The 24,382-nt window shown below is 33.5% G+C and overlaps 2 protein-coding genes across 3 annotated transcripts in view; both read right to left on the minus strand.

Moving 5' to 3' along the window:
- The window catches only part of LOC132720230 (uncharacterized), a 72,604-nt gene extending 60,210 nt beyond the window's left edge, over positions 1 to 12,394 (minus strand). The window contains exons 1-8 of one of the 2 annotated variants that reach the window (XM_060704311.1): positions 11,227 to 12,394; positions 10,326 to 10,420; positions 8,992 to 9,063; positions 8,584 to 8,683; positions 8,194 to 8,294; positions 6,075 to 6,146; positions 4,771 to 4,915; positions 4,267 to 4,408 (exon numbers count right to left, since the gene is read on the minus strand). In XM_060704311.1, coding sequence (XP_060560294.1) covers positions 4,404 to 4,408; positions 4,771 to 4,915; positions 6,075 to 6,146; positions 8,194 to 8,294; positions 8,584 to 8,683; positions 8,992 to 9,063; positions 10,326 to 10,420; positions 11,227 to 12,337 — 1,701 coding nt within the window. In that variant the 5' untranslated portion in view covers positions 12,338 to 12,394 and the 3' untranslated portion in view covers positions 4,267 to 4,403. Of the gene's footprint in view, positions 1 to 4,266; positions 4,409 to 4,770; positions 4,916 to 6,074; positions 6,147 to 8,193; positions 8,295 to 8,583; positions 8,684 to 8,991; positions 9,064 to 10,325; positions 10,421 to 11,226 lie in introns of those variants that run through there. The other variant, XM_060704322.1, reaches the window with a different exon arrangement.
- LOC132720213 (IgGFc-binding protein-like) overlaps positions 1 to 24,382 on the minus strand; it is a 57,829-nt gene that overhangs the window by 13,245 nt on the left and 20,202 nt on the right. The gene's annotated exons all lie outside the window — the stretch shown is intronic.

Below are 24,382 nucleotides of genomic sequence, written 5' to 3' on the forward strand. Positions count from 1 at the left end.
ACTCTTAGCCCCATCATGTTCCTTTTTCAAGGAGGCAATGCAAATAAAATGAATCTCCGCCAAATGAAATTCTAAAAGTTGTTATGGTAACAAAAGGTGAAAAGTTAAATACAGAAATGCTCATGTAGAATTGTATAAAAGTAAACCAAATGGCCATAACAAAAGTACTTAATGTCTTAAAGAAAGACAGAGCAACGAGAAATTACACACAAGGGCCCGACGAAGCAGAAGACGAACATTGAGACAATTTAGTCCCAAAGTGTTTTAAGAACTGTCCATCATAGAGTGCCCCACTTGGTCCTTCAGTCGTTATCAAAAGAGGAAAGTGTAGTGTCCAACTGAAATAGGGTTTGACACTAAGCATGCGGTATGTCTTAAAATCGTATGGTCATAACCTCATTTAAAACAAAACGTTTAATAATTTTAGTAAAGACAACAGAAAAAGTTACCAAGATCCTACGAAGTTTGTAAATCACATCCCCATAAAAACAGACTTGTTTATTCCTTGTCGCAGAATTTTATGATAGCTTGCTAGTAGTAAAAATATTATGCTCTTTTACATCCTTTATGTTGCTATGAACTGTGGCAAATCTAATTAACTGAGAAAAATATATACCCCGTAACATGATACATGGGGTACGTCTCCGTCTACATTAAATGCTACAATAACATCTTGCTGTTTATCTTCAGTCGCTTTCATGGCAATATAAAAGCAAGTCGGTGACTAGGGGTGCACAATTAGTACCCATAGGAAATCTAATGTTCTGTTTAAATAGGGCATTACCAAACATGATATAAATGTTGTCTAAAAGAAAAGAGAGTGTTCTACAACCTTTGTCACAGATACACATAGTTTAATGTTTGTACACTACAGTTTGTAAAGAAAGCGTTTTGAGATTACATGCAAGAAATGTTACTTTTTCCCATGAATCTGTTCTCTGAATAAGGGAATTAGTTTATCATTAAATAACTATCATTATGCGACAGTGTTGTAAAAAGGGTAGAAAAATCGTATGTACTGACAGTTTAAGTTCTATGCAAAATTTAACCAGTTTTTTATATGTATATGTTATTGTTTATCCGTGCTGTTCTACAGAAATTAGAAACTTCGACGGGAGCGATAGCGACTTATTTCTGTAGAACACTAACATATTTAGTGTAAAACTATTTGGCCTCATTCATATTCACTTTATTACGTCACTTCCGGTCCGCTTTCTGAACGTTGGGTTTAAATTTGACCTTATAAATATGCATGATTTACGTTAATACGCATGAAGTTTTCATTTGCTCGGTATGGAAACATTTAAATTCAACAAACATTTTTATTGAGTTAGACAATTGATACATGAATTCCATACACTATCTGTCATGTGTAAACAAGTATTTTCCAAAAACATCTTCTTTCACTTTCTGTCTACCCCCCCCCCCCACACGGGACTTTCCTCTTAATAACAAATTAATTTAAACATTTCCTACATTCGTAACAAAAAATATTAATTGACTTATTGTATAGGTTTTTACTTTTACACGTCCAGTATCTTTTTCGCCAAGACGAGGATTTAAATCTGAACTGCTTGTATATATATGTATATATATAATGCAAAATTAATGTCGGTTGACCTTTTGACGTCATTATTTATGAATTACTTTTCAAAAGCGACCCACTAAAGCGCATATGCAAATTTATGCAGATGACTATTTTTACAAACGCGGTTCTATGAAGCACTATGAAAAAAATAAACCCACTATGAACTGTATTTGATAAAGTATCGATTTTTGTTCTTCTATGAAAATCAACGCACGGAATTTTTAAGAAATACAGCGTTTTCATTGGATGACATATTACGTTGGACACTAAACCAAAAGAGAGGTTTGCCTGTGTTTTCATAGACTTTATCAAAATATCTATATACATGTGTTTTAATGGCAGACAAACAATATGTCATTAAAAAAAGAAAGTTTACTTGTAGTGCAAGAGGCAGAATTAGCAATAAATCTAGCTTTGTAAGGTTTAGGAATCCAATACATAAAGAAAAAGTTTGAGTTCTTTTTCATCAATTCGGACGTTGATACTGGAAATGTTAGTGATATGATTGTTAACAATGTCTTTTTCAGAAGCATTAGATTTAGAATACCTATTGGTACTATTAAACTCATTTGTAATAGATACGTCATACAGCAATGATTGTATTTGCCGCCTTGTCGTCTGGCACCAAAACAAAGTTTGAATTAAAAACTGGCTACCGACTCATGAATATTTACAACACCGGCACATTTTCTACAGGTAAGTGAGTGGGTTTGTATGTTATTTTGATTTTTTTTAATAAGCCTATTCCTTAACGCAATGTGTATGAAACTCTCGCTTTTGAGCTTATGATTTGACGAAGTTATTGAAGATATAAACTGGTCATGTACATATTTTTGCAATTTGACAAGTGGTCGGATTTTTTACTCATTTATTTACATCTTTAAATATATACTATACATAGGACAACCAAAAGCGTTAGTTTCCGAGACATGTGTTGTTCATGATTCCTTGACACTCTTCCCACTTAGCTACGACAGGGTCTTTCAAATCTACCCTGGCTTCGCTCACAATCGGAAATATACGGATTTTGGAATAACAAGTTCATGTTGATATGGATTGGAAGTCATCTTTATTCGTTATGAACTGGTCAAACTACTGTACTGATTTTCCAATATGCTTTTATTACAAGAAGTGACCCATAAATCTACCTTAAGCTTAAAAATTAGTATTCATGGTAAAGATGTGACTTTTTTTAGGAGAATGACATGCCTGACACATCAAAATGATCTTGATATATCGGGTTGATCGACATTTTTTTTGGCATAATGATCTCAAAGATAATACACCCCCTTTTTCACTGAAATTTTCTTTTACCACAAAACTGATATATCCTTTTAAGAATAATGTAAATATCCAAATGAAAAATTATCCAAGATTCTTATGAAACAGTTCATTTTCGTAAGAAAACAATGCAGTGTTAGTTTTTTCAAATATTTTTCATACTTGAAAACATCAAAATTTCATCAAATCACCTGATGTGCACTGAATTTTACTGATTCCTTGCACTTTCTAGCCAATCGCAGTCTATATTACAATACAGTAAACTGAACAATTGTTGGTAGAAAAATTAAAAGCCGTGACCAGGTCTTGTGACATTTTGTTAATGAAGAAGTTATTTGAGGACAGACTATTTAGTAAATAAAAAGGACATCTAGTCACGTTGTAACTCATCGAAAAAAAACTTCCATTTCATGCTCAAAGAGAGTGTGAGAATAACGTTACATGATGCAAGTGGCGGCCTAAAGTTTAGTTTTTGGATTTGGTGCCCTTTATTTTATCTCGACATTGGAATTAGCAATACAAACATTATTAACAGTCATTGTGATTTCCCTTTGATGTTTTGCCAATAGTTGTGGTTTAGATCTTCAATAACCAACAAACGAAGTTGACCTAAGAATTATACACACTAACAATGATTTTTTTATAAGAAGTGTATTTAATATTGGTAACAAATTTTCTGTTCCCCTAAGCATGTGGCGTTATTTTGGACAGAAAATTACCCGTATGTGAAATTGGTCTGGAAATTCTTAAAACAACCTCCTGATCATATATCTTACAAATATTATATTTATATAATATAACCTCTATAGCAACAACAAAGATTTGTTGTGACTTAAGCAACATTAAACACATCTGAAATTAGTAACCAAATACCGAGTATTGCATAAAACATATTCAGTTACTTTGCAATGTATTTATAATTTGCAAGTATTGCAATAAGATATCACATGATTATCTTTTCACAAATCATAAAAATGGTTCATGCTACAGTTATGTTATTTGCAACATTGCTCTAAATGCTAGTTCAATATGTAGTTAAAGGGTTCTCGTGCATACAAACATTCGTTCTCATTTCTATTAAATGCTACGAGAGTGGTCCAATGTGTACTATTCTACGTGTTGATAAACTTTTGTTTAGTTCTGTAAACTACGCGACTATTCGTGGCTTTTCATGGAATGACATAAAAGTATCACAGATAATGCTCCGTGATTACCACAAGATGATATACTAATGTTCCTGTATTGTACCACTTTCATATATGAATGTTGAACATTGCGAATATTGGAAGGTTTATTGTATTATTCACTGTCCATCAATCAAATGCCTGCAACATTGTCTATGTGCTGTATTAGACGAACTTCAAGTTTGTTTGTTTTTTTGTTTTTGTTTTATTTATGTTAAACATTGTACATGTATGCTCTTTTGAATAATACTGAATAATGAATAAAAATGTAAACAAACTGATACTTTAAGTCTTTATTAAAGTATAAAGATTTTTGCCCATCACCAAGTAATCCATGTCAAGATCGGGTTTTATCCTGAAAGAAAACAAATCACAAGGTGATTGTTTGAAATCGTTAGTGGCTATCAATCTGAACTATGTTGTTTTTTTAAATGTTTGCTTGTTTTGAACACCAACACAATTATTGCCTCCATCAGTATTCTTATTATGTTGATAATTCTAGTTTTAATCATAATTATCATTATTATTGCTGTTATTATTATTATAATGTTCGTAATATATTCATCATTATTATAAAGTACAATGTATATCATTACACTGTTTAAATTAAAAAAAATATCCGTGTACTTTAGATGATAAATACGACGAAATTTTTTTAACAAAGGAAGAAAACGTCTATGAAAAGTTCGTTCTCGTGAAATAATGGAAACAGCATACCAACAATAATGACGTCAGTGCCATTTTGTGACGTCTTTGAGCAATCGGTATTGCAAAGATCAGCATCGCAGCAGGATTTACATACCGGCGTTGACCGTGATTCTCGTGAAGAAGTGACGTCTGCTTGTCTCTTGTGGGAAATGCACTACAAAGTTTGAAAAACAAAAGCACTATTAGATATCTTATTCAAACAGTTGATTCTGGTTACTTTGTGTCACAATCGGCCTTCGTGTATATGAATGTATACATTTCTGTGCCTTTAAATTCGTACCGTGCATTTTTCTACATCAATGCACTCAAAATTGATTGTCAAATTGATATGTTTTCTAAATATGTTCATGAATCACATAACGTTTATCGGATATAACCATTTTATGCAGTTTTTAAGAAGAATCATGCTTGAAGAATAAATGTAGCTTGAGAAATGTCTTTTTTTTTCATTCTGTAAAAGTTCCAACATGTGTTTAAAATATTGAAAGAATGAGTTTTAAACAAACAGGTGGTGAAATAGATTGTGATTTAAACGAAGTGATTTAACTTCTATACAAATCACTAACACTGTACCAATTGTACAAAAGAAGCTAGAATGGTTCAGGTATTTGGCCAATGAGCAACAATTCTGAAACTGTAAGAGAACACAAAAAAATATTTTTTAAAAAATGAACGATATAATATGCATGTTCGAGGTCTATTTGGCCTTAAACTATAAAACCTTGCCCTAAGACCGGAAACTTAAAGTCCGGACATAGTTTTTTCACAGTTATTTCATGACTTGATATTGAATTTCGAAATGCTTGCCAAGTTTTTGTGTATGACACGACATCTTAATTTTGCGCATATCAAACTGACATGTATTTTAAAATCAACGCATAATAACTTGTTTGACCGGAACAACCATCAATGTACTTCTGAAAAAAATGTCCTTTCTATTTAATCGGACTAATTTTCATGATCTTGCATGCGAAACATTTTCTTAATGTGCCACATATTTTTTCATAATTAACAAAATATACATCCATGAAGGCAAGAAGCGACACTATATTATCTGTATGAACTTGTTATTTCTTGACCTTCTTATGCTCGACACGCATCCTTGATTATCTTTTTGTTTTTTATTCTAGCTACGAATGACAGTGTTTTGGGCGGGCAGACACGAACATCATTGCACTTTCATGAAATATTTCACTTCAAATAAAGTGATATTGTCAATAGCTGACAATAACCATTGGGTGTTTCTTTGAACAGACGGATTGACAATTATATCTCCATTCCAGCGGAAAGAAAAAGTTTGTTACGCACAATACCTGTTTGTTATGGCATTTAGTTGTGTAATGATCATACATCCCGTCAAAATCAAACTTTTCAATGCTGCACACCTTGAAAATAAATTAGTTAAAATTAGTTAATGCATAGTTATTTCTTGGCAATTCTTACCGATTTACCAACATTTGTTCAAAGTATAATAGATTCTACAATTAAAATGAATTTGTCTATAATAAGAGATCTGTAATACGATTAATAATTATGTTCATAACGTTTAGTATTATTCATGAGAACAAACTATACAAAAGAATTATATATCAATGTTGTCGGTAAGTGTTGGGTACATGATCCGATATGACACATAAATATATAGCAGATAATAAAGCGTTCTAGAACAAATATGATTTATTATGCATAATATATTTGTTAATATTAAATAAGTTAAGAACTCTATCAACATTTTGTTTTCAAGAAATATTTCATAAGAATATCTGTAATTTTTTTATTAATATTTAAAATACTTATGAAAAATAAGCCCATTGTAGACCTATCCACTTTAATAGGAATAAGATTATTTTCCTGAAGCCATTATACGATTATATATGATAGGAAAAATGTTGCATGGTGATGATATTTCAAAATGAGTTTGGAACAGTTACAACAGTTAAGAATTTATAGATATTTATAACATGCCTTTTAGTGGACAGTGAAATCATATTTTGATAATTTTACAGTGAAATTATAAAAGTAAGAGGGGAATATTTTAATTAGTGGCAACAACTCAATTTAGCCACGATTTGCGCGTTAAAGTACATGTATGATATGCCGTTTGGAAGATTATTGATTTCTCTTACAAGCATTCTATTTTCACACGATTTGCACGTGCAATAAATTTTTAGCAGAACATTTACAAACATGTGGTTTTGTATACTGGTTGTAAAATTGGCTGAGTTGCATTATTAAAGAGCTTTTTCAAATTTCGTAGGTTAGTGGGTAAATCTTTCTTGAAGGTAGAACTAATGTTAAGGATGATCCCCGCCCCGGGCGTGCAATTTCCGCTACCTCTGAAGTTGATGAGGATGCAAGATATACCGTGGAAGAGATAAGTGACATATCGGGCCTTAGTGCGTCATATTTGTTTTCCATCTCGAATGAAAAGTTAAAGTAAAAGTAAGTGTGTGCCAGTTGGATCCCGCATTTGACCAGAAAAAGGAGCGGGTCGAAAAAGCCTCGGCCCTATTTACTAGGTTCAAAGATCGAGACCCTCGACCCCTGAGACATATTGTAACAGGGGTTAAAACGTGGCTTTATTTTTTTACCCCGACAATAAATTCAGCAATAAAATGTGGGTAGATGAAAACAGCGATTACCCAGTTGTTGCAGGAGCGTTACAAGAGTTATGTACGCTCTATTTTTGACATTGGTGGCATAGTGGTCCGTGTCGCTGTGCCCGAGAGGGTTAGGGTCACTATTACATTTTACCGTGACAATATTCTCACTGCTGTTAGTTAATCACTACATTACAAAGAATCCAAGGTCCGGGGTACGCAGTATCAAATTATTCAATGATAATGCACCTGCGCAACGATAAACCTTGGTTCAAGTTTACTTAGAGCAGCAGAGAATTGTAGTTTTGTAATTTAGCTTTTAGGCCTGACCTCTCTCCTGGTGACTTCTGCTTTAATTCATACATTAAATCACGCCTTCGCGGTCGCCGGCTCGAACCCTTCTTGCCGCCAGTTTATAAACAGTTTAACCAAAAGAACAGTTCAAAAATGCTTTTTAGGAATGAATTCTTGGGCTGAAGTGTGTAGAGGTACATGGTATATATTTTGAAGGGCTCTACTAATTATTTTTCACAGGTATGACTTCTTTAAAAACACGCACTGCCGTCGCAACTCAAATGCCCATTTTATATGTATGAAAAAGGATTAGAGCCGAAACCGGTAAAGTTAATTAAGGTCTTCTATTTTAAAGTAATTCAATATAGCCTTTGCTTTTAATATCATGCTGAGGCTCAACTTAGTCATAAAATGTTAAGCAAAGTAGTAAATGAGCATGTTATAGAACTAAGTTATGAAGAATACTTCAAATAGCATGTATGCCGCATTTATTTCTACTGATTTCTATATATAAAACTTTAAAATGTGTGCATCTTACTTCGTCACTGGAACACAGCATTACTGATGTACATTCATCCATACTCGAAACATACGGGCAGTCGTAGCATAACGGTCCTCGTAAAGAAGCGGGAGGTAAACCTAAATTTGAGCATAAAATTGTATATGAAATACAGATATGGTGGACCGAACCGGAAAGGGATCAAAATTGTTCGTGGAACTGTTCATTAACTACCAACAGTGAAAGAATACCAGAACAAGCTCTTCTAGTAAAGCTGTACTATATATTTATATACCCGGTATCAAGATATTTGTATCTGATCTTTATTGTGAACCACAGGTGCAAAGTGATAAAGTATGCACACTTGTTATGGTTATTTATTGTTCAAATTACAAAAAAAAAAACAACATCATTAACATTTAAACTTGCCTTCAGCTCCACAGCCGTTTGAATTGCAAAGTGTTGATGAGCAGCAGTGAACACATTCAGAAGTACTCTGACTTGTTTGTCGTTTCTTACTAGAACATTGCTGTTAATACAAAATAAATGTGATATGTTCATCATTCATACTACATATTTGGTATTTATATTGAAAATATCATACGAATTTTTTTGGAAATTCGATCCACCAGCGATAAATCATACGAGCTTGAAAATCAAAAATTACATAATTAAGCGTGAAAGAAGTTATTGGTTGGTAAGACTTTAGCACTTAATCATTTATTTATATTTTTTACTAATTTGATTCGTGATGAAATGCCTATATTATTTCACAATATGTTTGCTTGCATGCGCAGCTTAGTGGCTAGGTGTTCGTTGGTATGTTTGTGTTCGAACCTTGTAGGCTAAGCATCCGCTGTTATATTTCACCTGTCCATTGTTGGTTCTATAGGTCTCCACATAACATACCTTAAACACAATAAAATAAAGTCATTGGATATCTAAAAGAAGAAAATTATCTAACCTTATACTATATCTGGCCAACTGAACGGCATAGGAGTACTAGTTTGCAGTACAGACTTTATTATAATTTTGGCATGAAAGTTTAAATTGTACCGTAAAACAAGAACAATTTTAAGGCACAAAAAAATGGAACGTGCATCTTTATCTGCTATAACGTTACCCTCCCTGGTTGTGTTTTTTTTCTATTGACCGTCTTCTAATGCAGTGCCCCAACATGCTCCTTTTTGTATGGCTTGACAACCACTATTGTTATGTATTGGATTAACAAATTGTCTTCTCTCTATATTGCCGTTTCCATTCCCGTCTATTGTGGCCCTTTCCTCTATAAATTTCGTCACTTTTTTAAACTCTAGGAATTTCTAGTACTAAAAGTATAATTTTCCGTTCATATATCGCTTTTGTTCGCCACTGCAAGTTTAGTGCCCTATCGGCTGTTATTTCTGAATATTATGGTATTAACGTTCTTTGAACGTTGTTCTCCTTGGTCCATCCATCCATATATCCATTAATCAATCCAACCCTTCTTTCTATCTATTAAAGCTCAATTAATGCTCCGATGTTATTTTAAAAGTATGGAAAAGACATCATCCCTCGGTAGCAATGAAAACAACAATATGATATGAAAGATACATTGATTGAGTCTCTACATGAGAGAAAATATAAAACATTTTCAATCCCGCTAGCACTCAGTTAAGCGGTATTCAACCTTCAACTTTAAATGTGCTGGAATCAATCATCCCGAAGGACCAGAAACATACAACACTGAAGCGAAATACGGCGCAACGCTTTACAGGTGACATACGACATTTGGCACTTGTTGTTGTAAGGCATATAGAAGGAAAACTTTTGTTTTGTTTGGTTTTTCGGCGGACCAACACAATTTAGGTAATATGGCGCCGGAACAGTAAAGATGATTTGGCTAACTTGGGGTGATACAAACTTAAAGCAACACCAGGGGTCAAAAGCGTCTCACCTGCTGGATCTAAGAGATGTATAGTCTCCAATCATTTGAACTCATTAAGTCGCCTTTAAACGGTTAAACGGTGGCTGTATTTATGATGCCTCAACACGTCAAGGCAAACCCTCTGCCACAAGGGAAGAGAGATAATCTAAAATTGCAACATCTCTCACGCCCCAAAAGTCAAGCGAAAACGAAAAGGAATATAAATGTAAAAGTTAAATTGGAGTGTAAAATATAAAAACAATACCTGTCCCCCCAAACATTTAGTGACAGTGTCGCACAGGTACAAGTGAGTCATGCCTTTACAGTTGAAACACTTTAGCCCGTCATTCTCGTCGCCTTCTAATCACAAATAAAAAACAAATGTTTGAACGCCACCAAATTATTTGCATTAAAATATCAATCATTCACATTTTTTCAATTTGTGAAACACGCGTATGCTTTTTTTCTCTTTTGGGTAATTACTAAAGAGTAAAGAAAAAATGTATTAAAAGTGTGGCATTTATCATCTTTGAGCTACACACCTCTCACTTCTTTAGCGAGTGTCTTACTACTGAACCATTGCCTGTCTGGGATATGTAGTGCGACAAAATAGCATACTAATACAATAATATAACGTAGTACCAGGGGAAGAATTCATCCTTGCTTCGACTTCTAAATAAATGTGCTTATTATTTTACCGATCACTTACGGCAGAAAATAATGTTTTTGGGAAACAATCTTAACATTACATATTCACTTACACTGTCGCGCCCTTAGTAAAAAACATCGTAGCCATTCGTTTAACGATGGCTGTTCCCGTAATCTCAAATCATAAGACCGCTTATCATAAAGAATACACCATACAATCGGTTTTCAGTAGGAGTCAAGTGACGCCACTCCATGAAAATGTTACTTACTGTATTTAAGTATACGTAATAAAAATAAAGTCATGTCTTGATAAACTGTGAGTAGTTCTTTCCAGAAGATGCTTAGTCGATATAAAGTCATGATTGCATTATTCTTCAGAATCATATTTACATTTTAATCATTGTATGACAAAAAACAAACATGATTGCTCCATTAAAAATAAATAAGTTTCGCAGTATTAAATAAGTTATAATGAATATAAGCTGAATATGTTTCTAAAACAATGAAAGGGCATATACCTTTGGAAACTTCCATCCCCAGTGGGTATCCGTAAGCAAATCTTGAAAAAAAGCCATATTGTATTGCTCCAAATGTTCTACCGGTCACGTGATACAGATGATATTCACCGGCTGACAATTTGTATACGTTAACTGTAAACGTCTCATTGTTTGCGTATGTCACATAGCTATGAAAGATATTTCCCATTTGGTTTCCATTGATTCTAAGTCCAGATATATCCTCAGTTTTTGCAATGATTGTAAGATAATGAGTAAAATTTTCGTTTGTTGCCATAACGGAGAAATGATAAGAGTTTCTATATTGATTGATAGCCGGGACTATAGACATAAATCCGTTGCCAATATTAGCATCATAATAACATGTACTGTACAACATCACCTGGACAGGTTTGTTTGCAGAAACGTACATTGAGTTATTACCGCTTAAAATTTCATGAAAATCACCAGCTTTCAAAAGAAGTTGCCTACTTTGTTTCGTTTTATTATGAATTGTTATAGATGTGTTTTGAGATGAGCTATATATACGAACTACATATTGTGATTTTGGCGGTACTGGAGGAACGATAAATTCTTGAGCGAAATGTTTGGTAGGTAAAAGCTGTTCCACTAAATATTCTAAAGAAACACCGCATGTCGTTTGTGATGTTCCAGCTTCGTGTCCAGAGAAGACGGCAACAGGTTTATTACTGAAAACGTCGGCTCCACTTAAATCATTTAACCGTCGAACGAGATACGTATCAAGTCTATTCAAGGTGACTCTTAATGTACTGTTGTCTATATCTACGTTAAAAGAGGTGTTGTCATGTACTGCCAAGACGAGAAAATTACTGTTATATGAAGAACCTCGAAGCGAGTAGCTTGACGAGATTATATATTCAGAAGATAACATGGAAGAAGGTAGTGCTACAAAACCTTCCCATGAACTGGCTGGATATTTCATAACAGTAAGTGTGACGTCGACATCTGTTGTCACGTGTATACCCTTGTGTTCCACTGTTGTATTTACCTTTGTTATGGTGTCACCAGTTACCTTGTATTCTAAATTTTGATTAAAACTACGTGTCGTGTTGATGCCTAAATGTGGTATGTAGATTATAGCCGTTCCTGTCATATTTGAGGTAATGAGTAGTGAAAACTGTGGATAACTCTCGGAGAAGGTTTTAGGTATACCTATGTAAAACTCTCGCCCGTAAGTACCTAAAAAAATGTAAAAGCACAGAATGTAAAGCATGATGTAGGGAGTAACGGTTTATAAAATTCCTGAAAAATGATTCAAAATAATTTGTGGCTTATCTAAACGAGAGTATCATAGGACTATAGAAGATTAATGGTTCTCTGGATAGATAACTAAATAATGAATAAAGGGTTTTAAAGTGTACATCAACCACATAGTATTCAACACAACGAAATAGAGAAAAACAGAATCCCTAAAGAAAGCCAAAGACGGCAAAATTGAAAATGTTGCAGGCTCGGTTTGAATGAGCCTGTTCATGGACGGTACTGGAAAATGCAAGTTACAGTCCACGCCCCCTAGCACCGGTTTAAGCAAAATTCAACATTTAAACACGTAACTGGTGAAAGTTTGAATTTAGAAACATCCGCAGTTGTGTTCATACGGCAATTATCATGGAACCTTCAATGTCACAAAGTACCCAGTAAACACATGACGTTAAAATAACGTCGGATTACCGTTAGGTTTTGGTCACGACGTCGGCGACCAAAATACGACGTTAATCTGACGTCCAAAAACCGATGTCGATTAGATGTTTCTTTTTGAAGTCGTACTAACGTCAGGTTCTGGTCGGTGTCCTGGCGGTGGGTAAAAAATTAACAAAAAATAATCCTTATTCGCTGTTGTAATCATTTAAACTTCTTTTTTTAAATGTTATTTGGCTTACAAATTAAGTGTGTATATATATATATATATATATATATATATATATATATATATATATATATATATATATATATATATATATATATATATATATATATATATATATATATATATATATATAAACAAGTGCCTTTCGAAGACAAAATGCACGCCGCTGCAACCTACACGGGGAGGAATCACGCCGTTCGTTACCCAAACAAACAAGATGGCGGATGCGGCCAAAAAGTATGGTTTTCCCTTTTTTCTCTGAAATTCGTGATTTTCTTGTGTTAAGGTACATATAACAACCTTCTCCACAATTTTCCTGGCATACAGACATTTATTTCATGAGGTTTCGTACCGTACTTCTTCTGAAATGTGCGTCACCAGATTCGAAGCGAGAGAATTTTCCACCGGTTTGATCGTGGTAACGTGCGGCTTCTTCACTCAAATTCACTGTTTCGTTTACACATATGTATATTAACTGAAACCACTGAATTAAAAAGTTGTAATATGTCGGCATCTAAGCATTGAATCATGCCCATTCCGGCTAGAATAACCGCTGAAAATATTAAAATCGGGGCATTTTCCGGAAATGATCACGTATGGCGCACAAAATAACAATGATAACGAACGGCGCATTTTTGTCTGCTTAATTGATTTTCTCTATAAGAGAAAATTTATGTTACCAGTTACCAGACATAAGAGGATTTGTAGAACCAAATAAAGAAACTGAATATTATTTAGTATTTGCATAATATCTATCATGTGTTTTTGTATCGGATAGAAATATCCGATCCGAGGGCTCTTTCGCAATGGGCTGTAACAATGCTTGCTAACTTAAGCCCTTGTACAGGTGCCAGTGGGATGGATATTAAAAACCGATAGGTAATCACGAGTGATATGTTTTCTTGCATATCATAGTCGAATATAGAGCAACTTTTCCACCTTTGGTGATCTTAATGTTTCGTCAAAAGTGAAACTTGATCGCAAATTTCAAATATCTATGTATATGTTAGTGCTCATCCGTACTGTTCTATAGTTCTAAATTATAGATTTTGACGGGATCGATAGCGAAAGAAGGATGTTTAAATTTCTGTAGAACAGCTACGGATGTATACTTACATACTAAGTGTCAAGCTTTTTTTGCACTTTATTACGTCACTAAGCTGTTCTATGAATTTTTATGAAAATGAGAAATTGACTATGGACGGAATTCAATAAAGTATCGTCTTTTGTTCCTCCATGAAATTAACGCACAGATTTTTTAAGAAATACAGCGCTTTCATTGGGTGAGAAATAAATTTGGACACTACATAAACTTCTATTTTCCATAGTGCTTAATAGAACCGTGTTCGTAAAATAGACAAGTATAGTGACGAAAGAAACTAAATATTAATGAAGCCAAATAAAGCTTGACACTACGTTTGTTAGTATTCATCCGTAGCTGTTCTACGGAAATAATTAAGAAACATTCTCCGCCGCTATCGCTCCTGTCAAAGTTTCTAAATTCTGTAGAACAACATAGATGAACACTAACTGATTACTACGCTACTATGATAATAGTGTTTACGAAGTATATGTTACTAACATATACTTCGTAAACACTATTATCATAGTAGCGTAGTAATTTTTACAGCTGTTCTTTCATAAAGATAATGACGTCATCTGAGCGCATTCATGAGCAGTCTAGCTTTAATGATTCTAGACGGGTTCTCGATCATGGATAAAACATCGAAATCCAAATCCGATTTGAAACTTTATCATGGTCGGTAAAATGTTTACCGCAAATTTCAATAACACTCTTTTATTGCTGATACCTGCAATACTATTTTGTCAGAGATTGAATGTTTTGGTAGGGCGTTTGCGAGAGAAAAAAAACGCCAAAATATGATAGGCAAATTTATAAATTGCATGTAATTGTTTTTTAATAAAAAACTGTACGGATATGCCGTGCAAATATATCTGACGTCATAGTGGCACAACGTCACGCTAAATAGAAAACGTTTCGTCAACTAAACTGGAAATTTCTTATTTAATAAATTTATTGAACTTTTTGCAAAACATTATTTTCTAACTAATTCAATAAATTCAATATAGAACCTATATTCATTGTTCTCTTTTATGAATTTTCTTTTAATGAGCGTATAAACACAGGCTCATCTCATCTGGGTGTAAGCTAGTCGCAATCACTTTTCGTTTGTTTATGTTTGACGTGGTTCAAATATTAAAATTTTCTTAACAGTAATTTGTTAACGTAATTTTTGAAAAGAAAATATATCAAGTCTTCCGTACCATTTTAACATTTTTGCTCTGGTGAATGCATTTCTTCTTTCTGATAATGGGATAAGACCATAATTATCGCACAACACTGTCGAAATTTAATGTGAAGACAACAATTAACAAATGTTTCCTGAAAATGGAGGATTTTTTTTTCGATTCTGCATTTTCTACAAAAATATTCTCAAACTATAAACGTGTGTTTTACTTGGTATATTTACAACGAATATTTATTATGCCACCAGCTAGAAAGATATTGATACCCGATGGTGCAGCATTGTACAATATTTATTTCTGAAATGACAAACTTTTTTTTTCAAATATCTATCATTTCCAACATACAAATAATTTATTATCAGCTGACTGGACAAATAGAAATCCACTTAGTAGAAAAATGCGCCGTACGTTATCATTGATACTTTATGCGCCATACGTTATCATTTCCGGAAAATGCCACGATAAAAATGCCCCGATATTAATCTTTACACCAGTAAATCTAGCCGGAATGGGCATGAAGGATAACTTGACAACATATTACAACTTTTCAAAGTCAGTGGTTTCAGTTAATATATATATATGTAAAAGAAACAGCGAATTTGAGTGAAGAAGCCGTACGTTACCACGATCAAACCGGTGGAAAATTCTCTCGCTTCAAATCTGGTGACGCGCATTTCAGAACAAGTGCTGGACGAAACACCATGAAATAAATTTCTGTGTGCCAGGAAAATTGTGTAGAAGGTTGTTATATGTACTTTATACAAGAACATCATGAATTTCAGAGAAACAAGAGGGCCATGATGGCCCTAGATCGCTCACCTGATTTATCAAACTCATCCAAACAATTACCTAGACAAGCATTCTGACCAAGTCTCATGACAGGTGAGTCAAAAATGTGACCACTACAGTGTTAACAAGGATTATCCATATTTGAGCAGTGCGACCTAGTTTTTTACCCAGGTGACACATATTCAAACTTGACCTAGAAATCATCAAAACAAACTTTTAGACCAATTTCAAGGATACTTGGATCAAAACAGTAGCAACTAGAGTGTTAACAAGATTTTTCTATTTTTAGCTCCGGTGACCTAGTTCCACATGCGATTTCGAACTCATCCAAGCAATTACCTATACAAGCATCCTGACCAAGTTTGATGATAATTGAGTCGAAAATGTGACCACTAGAATGTTAACAAGGTTTTTCCATATTTGGGCGGTGTGACATAGTTTTTTTCATCCAAGATGACCAATGTTCGAACTTGACTTAGAAATCATCAAAACAAACTTTCAGACCAATTAACAGAATATTTGGATCACAACAGTTGCCACTAGAGTGTTAACAAGGTTTTTCTATTTTTAGCTCCTGTGACCTAGTTTTTTATCCGAGATGACCCATGTTCGAACTCATCCGAGCTATCACCTAGACAAGCATCTTGATCAAGTTTGATGATGATTGATGCAAAAATGTGACCACTAGAGTGTTAACAACGTTTTTCTATTTTTAGCTCCGGTGACCTACTTTTTCATCCGAGATGACCCATGTTCACACTCATCCGAGCTATTAACTAGATAAGCATCCTGACCAAGTTTGATGATGATTGATGCAAAAATGTGACCGCTAGAGTGTTAACAAGGTTTTTCTATTTTTAGCTCCGGTGACCTACTTTTTCATCCGAGATGACCCATGTTCGAACTCATCCGAGCTATCACCTAGACAAGCATCTTGACCAAGTTTGATGATGATTGATGCAAAAATGTGACCGCTAGAGTGTTAACAAGGTTTTTCTATTTTTAGCTCCGGTGACCTACTTTTTCATCCGAGATGACCCATGTTCAAACTCATCCGAGCTATCAACTAGATAAGCATCCTGACCAAGTTTGATGATGATTGATGCAAAAATGTGACCGCTAGAGTGTTAACAAGGTTTTTCTATTTTTAGCTCCTGTGACCTAGTTTTTTATCCGAGATGACCCATGTTCGAACTCATCCGAGCTATCACCTAGACAAGCATCCTGACCAAGTTTGATGATGATTGATGCAAAAATGTGACCGCTAGAGTGTTAACAAGGTTTTTCTATTTTTAGCTCCGGTGACCTACTTTTTCATCCGAGATGACCCATGTTTGAACTCATCCGAGCTATCACCTAGACAAACATCCTGACCAAGTTTGATGATGATTGAGGCAAAAATGTGACCTCTAGAGTGTTAACAAGGTTTTTCTATTTTTAGCTCTTGTGACCTAGTTTCTCATCCGAGATGACCCATGTTCGAACTCATCCGAGCTATCAACTAGATAAGCATCCTGACCAAGTTTGATGATGATTGAGGCAAAAATGTGACCGCTAGAGTGTTAACAACTAAATGTGAACGGACGACGGACGGACGGACGACGGACAATCATCGATCCTAAAAGCTCACCCTGAGCATGCTCAGGTGAGCTAAAAAGGGTAAAACCTACTTTTTGGCCGCATCCGCCATCTTGTTTGTTTGGGTAACGAACGGCGTGATTCCTCCCCGTGAACCTTATAAAACACATAGGTGGCGCTGTATATAGGCAAGTTACATGTGTTATTGTTTTGAAATCTATTTATAGCCACAGATCTGTTTACGAGTCCCACTAATTTAACGTTATAATATTATCATTTGTGGTACATTATATGTATCAAAATCACTAGTTTTTAATAGTGCTTTAACATATAATCATAGTGACAGAAAAAGGAAAGAAAACATAATTATAATTCGAATCTACAGCCACGTTGATGGCAAATTTAAATTCGTAGGAGTTTCGTACGTTTTGGCTGTCAGTCAGGAATCGGGATGCATTGATAAAGTGTATTCCAGATTTTCTTGAACAAAAAGGCCAGTTCAATTTATTTAACTCCATTTCTACTTGAAAAATAATTGCATGATTGCAAGCATTCTTAAATTTAATTATCATTATTTGAACAGTTGAAGCAAAATGTCACACAAATTCGCAATAATGTTTGATAATAAATCGTTTCAAATTTGGCATGGTTTAACTCTGCTCGTGAAGCGTTTATAATGTGCATATCAGTACTACCAAAGACAATGCTTAATTTTCATATTCTTGTTACACTTTGATGTTTTTGTCAGTTAAAATCTAAGAGTTGAGAATGAATTCATTTTATATGATTTCGAGCATTTCGGACCAAGACGTTTCGGTCCCAAATAACCCAAGACGTTTCGGTCCCAGACATTTCGGAATTTTCCCCAATCGGCCCATTTTTTTTTCCAATAAATCTTACCTTAATGTGTTTTACACCAGATTTTAATATCATTCTAATAAATGAACGGGAAATAAATGAAAGAGCGAATTGATTGATTATCTTATTATGATTTTGTAATATATTATGAGTCTTCATTTAATCATAAGTCAAAACAGAACATAAACTTTTTAACAAAATGTAGTACATAAACATACATTTATTATCAACAATTTCTTAACAATCATTAATTTGAAACTATGAAAAATTTAAGACTTGCGTAACTGTTCTATTTCAAAAGTAGACAAGAAAAGCATTGATGCAAAGCATCAAAGGGCGTCCAAGCAAGAAATGCAGCAGGTGAAGATGAACTAGTAGACATATGATGACAAGATATTCTTATAATCTTTTCAATGGTTAATTGGTTTTTACCAGAATTGTATATCACTTATGAATGAACGGACGAAAGACATTGTTCATTATGAACTTTGATTGGCATGCTAGAGATTAGAATATTACTTTTTTATTTCTTTATGATCATGATTATTTATAGCAACGGATATACATGTATACATTCATTTATAATCCATATGTGTAACGCATAATCAACACAACACTTGTGTAATTGTCCCTTATCATGTTATCGCTATTAGCGAAGAACCCCTCTTAAGGTATCTGTTCACACTTAGTAAAAATATGACACTGGTTATAATACCATGTTGATCATATTGAGCATAATTGTTTATTTTTACAATAACTGTAATATCTATTTTATTAAAAAATTACAGATTTTATTAATATTGTTTTCTTTTTTTATGTGTTTTATGTGCAATTTTAATGCGGAGTTTTTACGTTTACTACTCTTTATTTATTATTAAAATTGTAAAATAAATTTTAAGAATTCAATTGTCACATTGACCAACGATTATAAAGCAAAACATAACTGGAAAAAGTTAGGAAATTATGGTTAATCTTTAAATATACGTATAATATTGTTTATTCTTAAACCATGTACATGTACATTTGTATTTTTCTTTATCATTTTTTAAATTATCAATCAATTAAATAATTCATAAAATATAATTTGTAACTTTGAATAATTCCTCGGCATCTTTACTAAATACGAACAACAAATTAAATAAAATGTTTCAAAGTTTAAAGTGTCATATTAATACCATTACTAGTATCTCATATAGATAAAATGAAACATGCTATTGTTGTTGTTGTTGGTGTTTTTTTTCTTTTTCGAATTGTATGTTTATGTATATTAATAATCAATAAATTTGAGAGTTGATCTGTGTTTATGAATTATTGTAACCAAACTAAGTGACAAACCTTCATTTTGGAAAAAAGCTTATTTATCTGTAAAATATTTGTTCTGTTCTGTAACGATATTAAACATCTACTCCAAAACCTGGAGAGACCGGACAATAAACGTGTGATAACTAGTAAATCCCGGTCAAAATAGACCGGGAGAAACCGGGATTACCGATAGGAGTACATCCCTCTATAAATAGATTTTCGGAATGTTTAGGTCATCAACTCATCATTATATATACATGTACAACAATAACATACCATATAATAACCCACTGTGTACTTCAAAATGATAAATGAAAAACCCCGAAGAGTGTTATTTATTGACGGAGAAGGTTAATTCATTTGAAAATGTTTGCATTCCGAAATTCTCCAGTTCGCTATTCATTTGTACATATCGCGACATTTCATTTTTAATTAATAATTAAGCACCCTCATATCGGAATGATTGGCTTTTATTATGACCGACTAAAAGGCTCGAGAAGTTGCTGTCGCCCTGTCACAAAATCTGATTTCATTCCATAAAGGGGCGCCGCGCTTCGGCGCGGACGCCAAATATACATAAGTAAGAAAATAATTTTCTTTTCATGTAGTTAATATAGTGCCATTCCATAAAAACTGACATGAAGGTTAATGAATAATAAAATACGTTTCTGATGTTATTTGTCAAGTGTGTAATTGTACGCTGATTTACTAAATGCGTGTCAATTTCTTTATTGTCTGACTGTATTCTTGGGTCACTAAAATTGTCTACTCTAATTTGTCGTTGTTAGTCATCTGATCATATTTTACATTGACACTGAGGGTCTTTGTCTCTCACAGTTGATTCAAAAAGTCGGTCAGGGAATTTGGAAATCACTGGTTATTCAGTTATCCAGGGATGTTGCATAGATATCACCAAAAACATGTGTTCAAATCAAACGTAAAACGCCAGAAAACAAACAAACCTCGTGATCCGTTTTGTAATAAATACCAATCTGACTTGACTGAATGCTTTGTTTATCATCTCGCTATCGTAATATATGTAAGTCGTCGAATTTACTTAATTCTTGAATGGTTGTATGTAGTTTGCCGAAATGATTTTGTCATGTTTATTATATTATCGATATCAATTCTATATGTTAGTTGTTACACTGAAGGCTAGAGTTATTTCTATGTCATCTTTCTGAATAACTACATTTCTGTAAATCATCCATCTCAGTGCTTGTGTCCTTGTACGACAGGTGCCTAAACGCTTAGTCGTTTAGAATGATTAAAGGCTTCATCTTACTTAAAAATAAAATATGCATAATTACTAGTTATATGATAGATGCTTTGGTCATTTTCAGGTGTTGAATAAGTAATATATATTTCATAATCAACTATTATAATGATGAATGACCAATAATTGATAATGAAATATGTGTATGATACAATCTAAAACCTACCTTAATTAAACACGACTGTCCCATTCATTTTTAGAATTGAGCGTTAACGATACAATCTGAACGACATCTTTTAGAAAATTTCGTTGGTAAAATGGATAATTGATCAATATTTCACAGTAAAATATGAAATTGAATACAATTAGGACAAAAAGTTCATTTTTTATTTACTTGTTTGCTGATTATTTACACTTAGATGGGTATAATAAGTTTTGCTTTGAGATCATGCCCTGATTTAAATTTAGTAAAGGTCCATTAAATAACAAAAAAATTGGTAAACTTCTTTACAAAGTTCACAAAGTGACGTCATATCAAAATGGGTAGATAATTCAAATTTAATAATTCTTTTTGACTGATGTGCTAAATTCAAAATTTCGCCATTTTTATGTCTTAATGTTGAATTCCGCTTAAGATGGTGCTACGGTGCATGGACAGTAGCTTATATTTACCATTTATTGTCAAAGCCTGCCATATTTTCAGTTTGAAGATTTCAGTTTGTCGGAAGTAGTCAGACAGAATGTTTATTTTGTAAATCGTCAGAAAGAAATTATGTGTTTGTCTCCTGTCTTTATTGCGTTTTTGTTAGATATCTGATGAAATATTTTGGTTAGTCGTCGGCTTAAATAGTGTGTTGTTTTACTTGTATATCAACTTACTGAATGCTTTGATTGTTGTAAGTCTTATGTATTTGTTTATTCATTTGAATGCGTCTTGTTATTGGTCATCTGTCTAATTTCTAGCGCTGAAGGTTGTAATAATGATTGTTTTATTGTATACATCAGACTTAATTTTGGTATACTGTTACAGCTATCGCGTGGCCATGTAATACTTATGGTGTTTTCAAGTAATAGCTATCGCGTGGCCACGTAATACATATTGTGTTTCCACGTAATAGCTATTGCGTGGCCACGTAATACATATTGTGTTTCCACGTAATAGCTATTGCGTGGCCACGGAATACATATGGTGTTTCCGCGTTATAGCTATCGCGTGGCCATGTAATACATATGGTGTTGCCACGTAATAGCTATCGCGTGGCCACATAATACCTATGGTATTTCCACGTTATAGCTATCGCGTGGCCATGTGCCACGTAATAGCTATTGCGTGGTCATGTAATACTTATGGTGTTTTCACGTTATAGCTATCGCGTGGCCACGTTATACCTTTGGTTTTTCCACGTAATAGCTATTGCGTGGTCACGTAATACCTTTGGTGTTTTCACGTAATAGCTATCGCGTGGCGACGTAATATCTATGGTGTTTCTACGTAACAGCTATAACGTTGCCACGGAATACATATTGTGTTTTCACATAATTGCTATCGCGTGGTCACGTAATACACATGGTGTTTTCACGTTTTAGCTATCGAGTGGCCACGCAATCCTTACGTGTGTGTACATAGTAAAAGAGTTCCTATGTTCTTTTTATGTAACCGTAACAAATATGTGACCATGTTTATCAAATCAAACTGTGAACAATTTGTTGGTATCTGCAATCTCATTGATTGTCCTGCGAATTTTCCTGTAATAATTTCATACATGCCATATATTGGTTTTAATTGAAATTGATACAAAGATTGTTACTGTACCCTTTAAGTTTTTACAAGTTTGTATTCACGTGCGTTTAATACCTAGGTCATTGGGTCGAATCCCATTATTGTATTAATTGTATCAAGTCAAAACTTCTGATAAACTTGACCTAAAAAAGTAAATATAAATATAAAAAATGACGTAGGAGTGAAATAAACAAAGTTTTATTGGAGGATAGATATATTTTCATATGTTGGTTTATCATGATAATGTTTACATGACTAACATTGGAAAATGATATAGAACATGCCTTGAATGACGCAACTATTTTTCTAAATACTTTAATCTTACCTGTACATCGTGTTTGTCCAAACGAATAAACCAAAATGATTGTAAGTAGCAGTACACGGTTCTGAAATAATTGTTAGAAATATTTAAAGCTGGACTGAGAATGGCAAATCTATTACTCCCACACCTTCAAGTGAGCATAAATTCATATTGAATTCACATTAAATTTTGCTAGTCTTTCGAAACAGTGTAGTTTATTGAAGAAATATATATTTTAGTTTTATCTAGATCTGGGACTAATAATGTAACTTTCTGTCCGAGTCTAAATGCATCCCATATTTTTTTTCTTGACCCTTGCTTTATTTCGACAAATTGGATGCTAAATGACATTCATCAATTAGATAAATAACGAGAGCACAACACGACGCTTGTGTCAATAAAGAGACTGAGTCAATAATAATGTTCATTTCAACAACTTGAAAGCGATATCATATAAGCAGATTTTGCCAGTTCGGATTTAAAATACAAATAGCTAGAATATATGTGATTTGTATTTTGTTAAATTTACAAGTAAAAGCAAGTAAATACATACCATTGTCACTAACATCATATAACGTAGACAGTCTTTCACCAGGTATAAATCGCTAAAATTTAATAATGACCTAACTGATAAGGAAACTCTCAAGAGTTAACGCAATCTCAGTTGCCAAAAATGAAATTTAATAGCTGTACAACGGAGACATCATCCTACTTTTGGCGACCAAAAGGTTTAAATTAAGAATGATAACATTTTTTAACAAAGGTGCCAATGTCATGAGACATTTTGTTATCTGCTGAACTTTAAATGTTTATCACCTGAGCAAAGAAGTAGTGAAAGGGAAATTATTCGTCGTAAAAGTAGCACTCTGTAAACAAAGTAGTGTTTGATTTTTAAATTTGTGTTTGTTACTTTATTATCTGCCATGATTTGATTTTACAGTTGTTTTTGCGGAATGTTTGTATTTTCTTTCAGTTATTTCTCTTTCCTTGCAAAAAATGTTCAAAACTAAATTGTTTTAAACATAATGTATAATATAATGACTGAAAATAAAATAGAAAAAAATATGATTAAAAATAAGGTATCAATGCGCTTAATACTAAATTTTCTGTCCCTGAAGGTGACATAATGCGAAATAATCATAAATTGAATTTGTTGACATATGTGAGATACATGATGGG

The sequence above is a fragment of the Ruditapes philippinarum genome, unplaced genomic scaffold (assembly GCF_026571515.1).
Source record: "Ruditapes philippinarum isolate M1 unplaced genomic scaffold, ASM2657151v2 ctg9268_1_1_1_1, whole genome shotgun sequence".
NCBI lineage: Eukaryota > Metazoa > Mollusca > Bivalvia > Venerida > Veneridae > Ruditapes > Ruditapes philippinarum.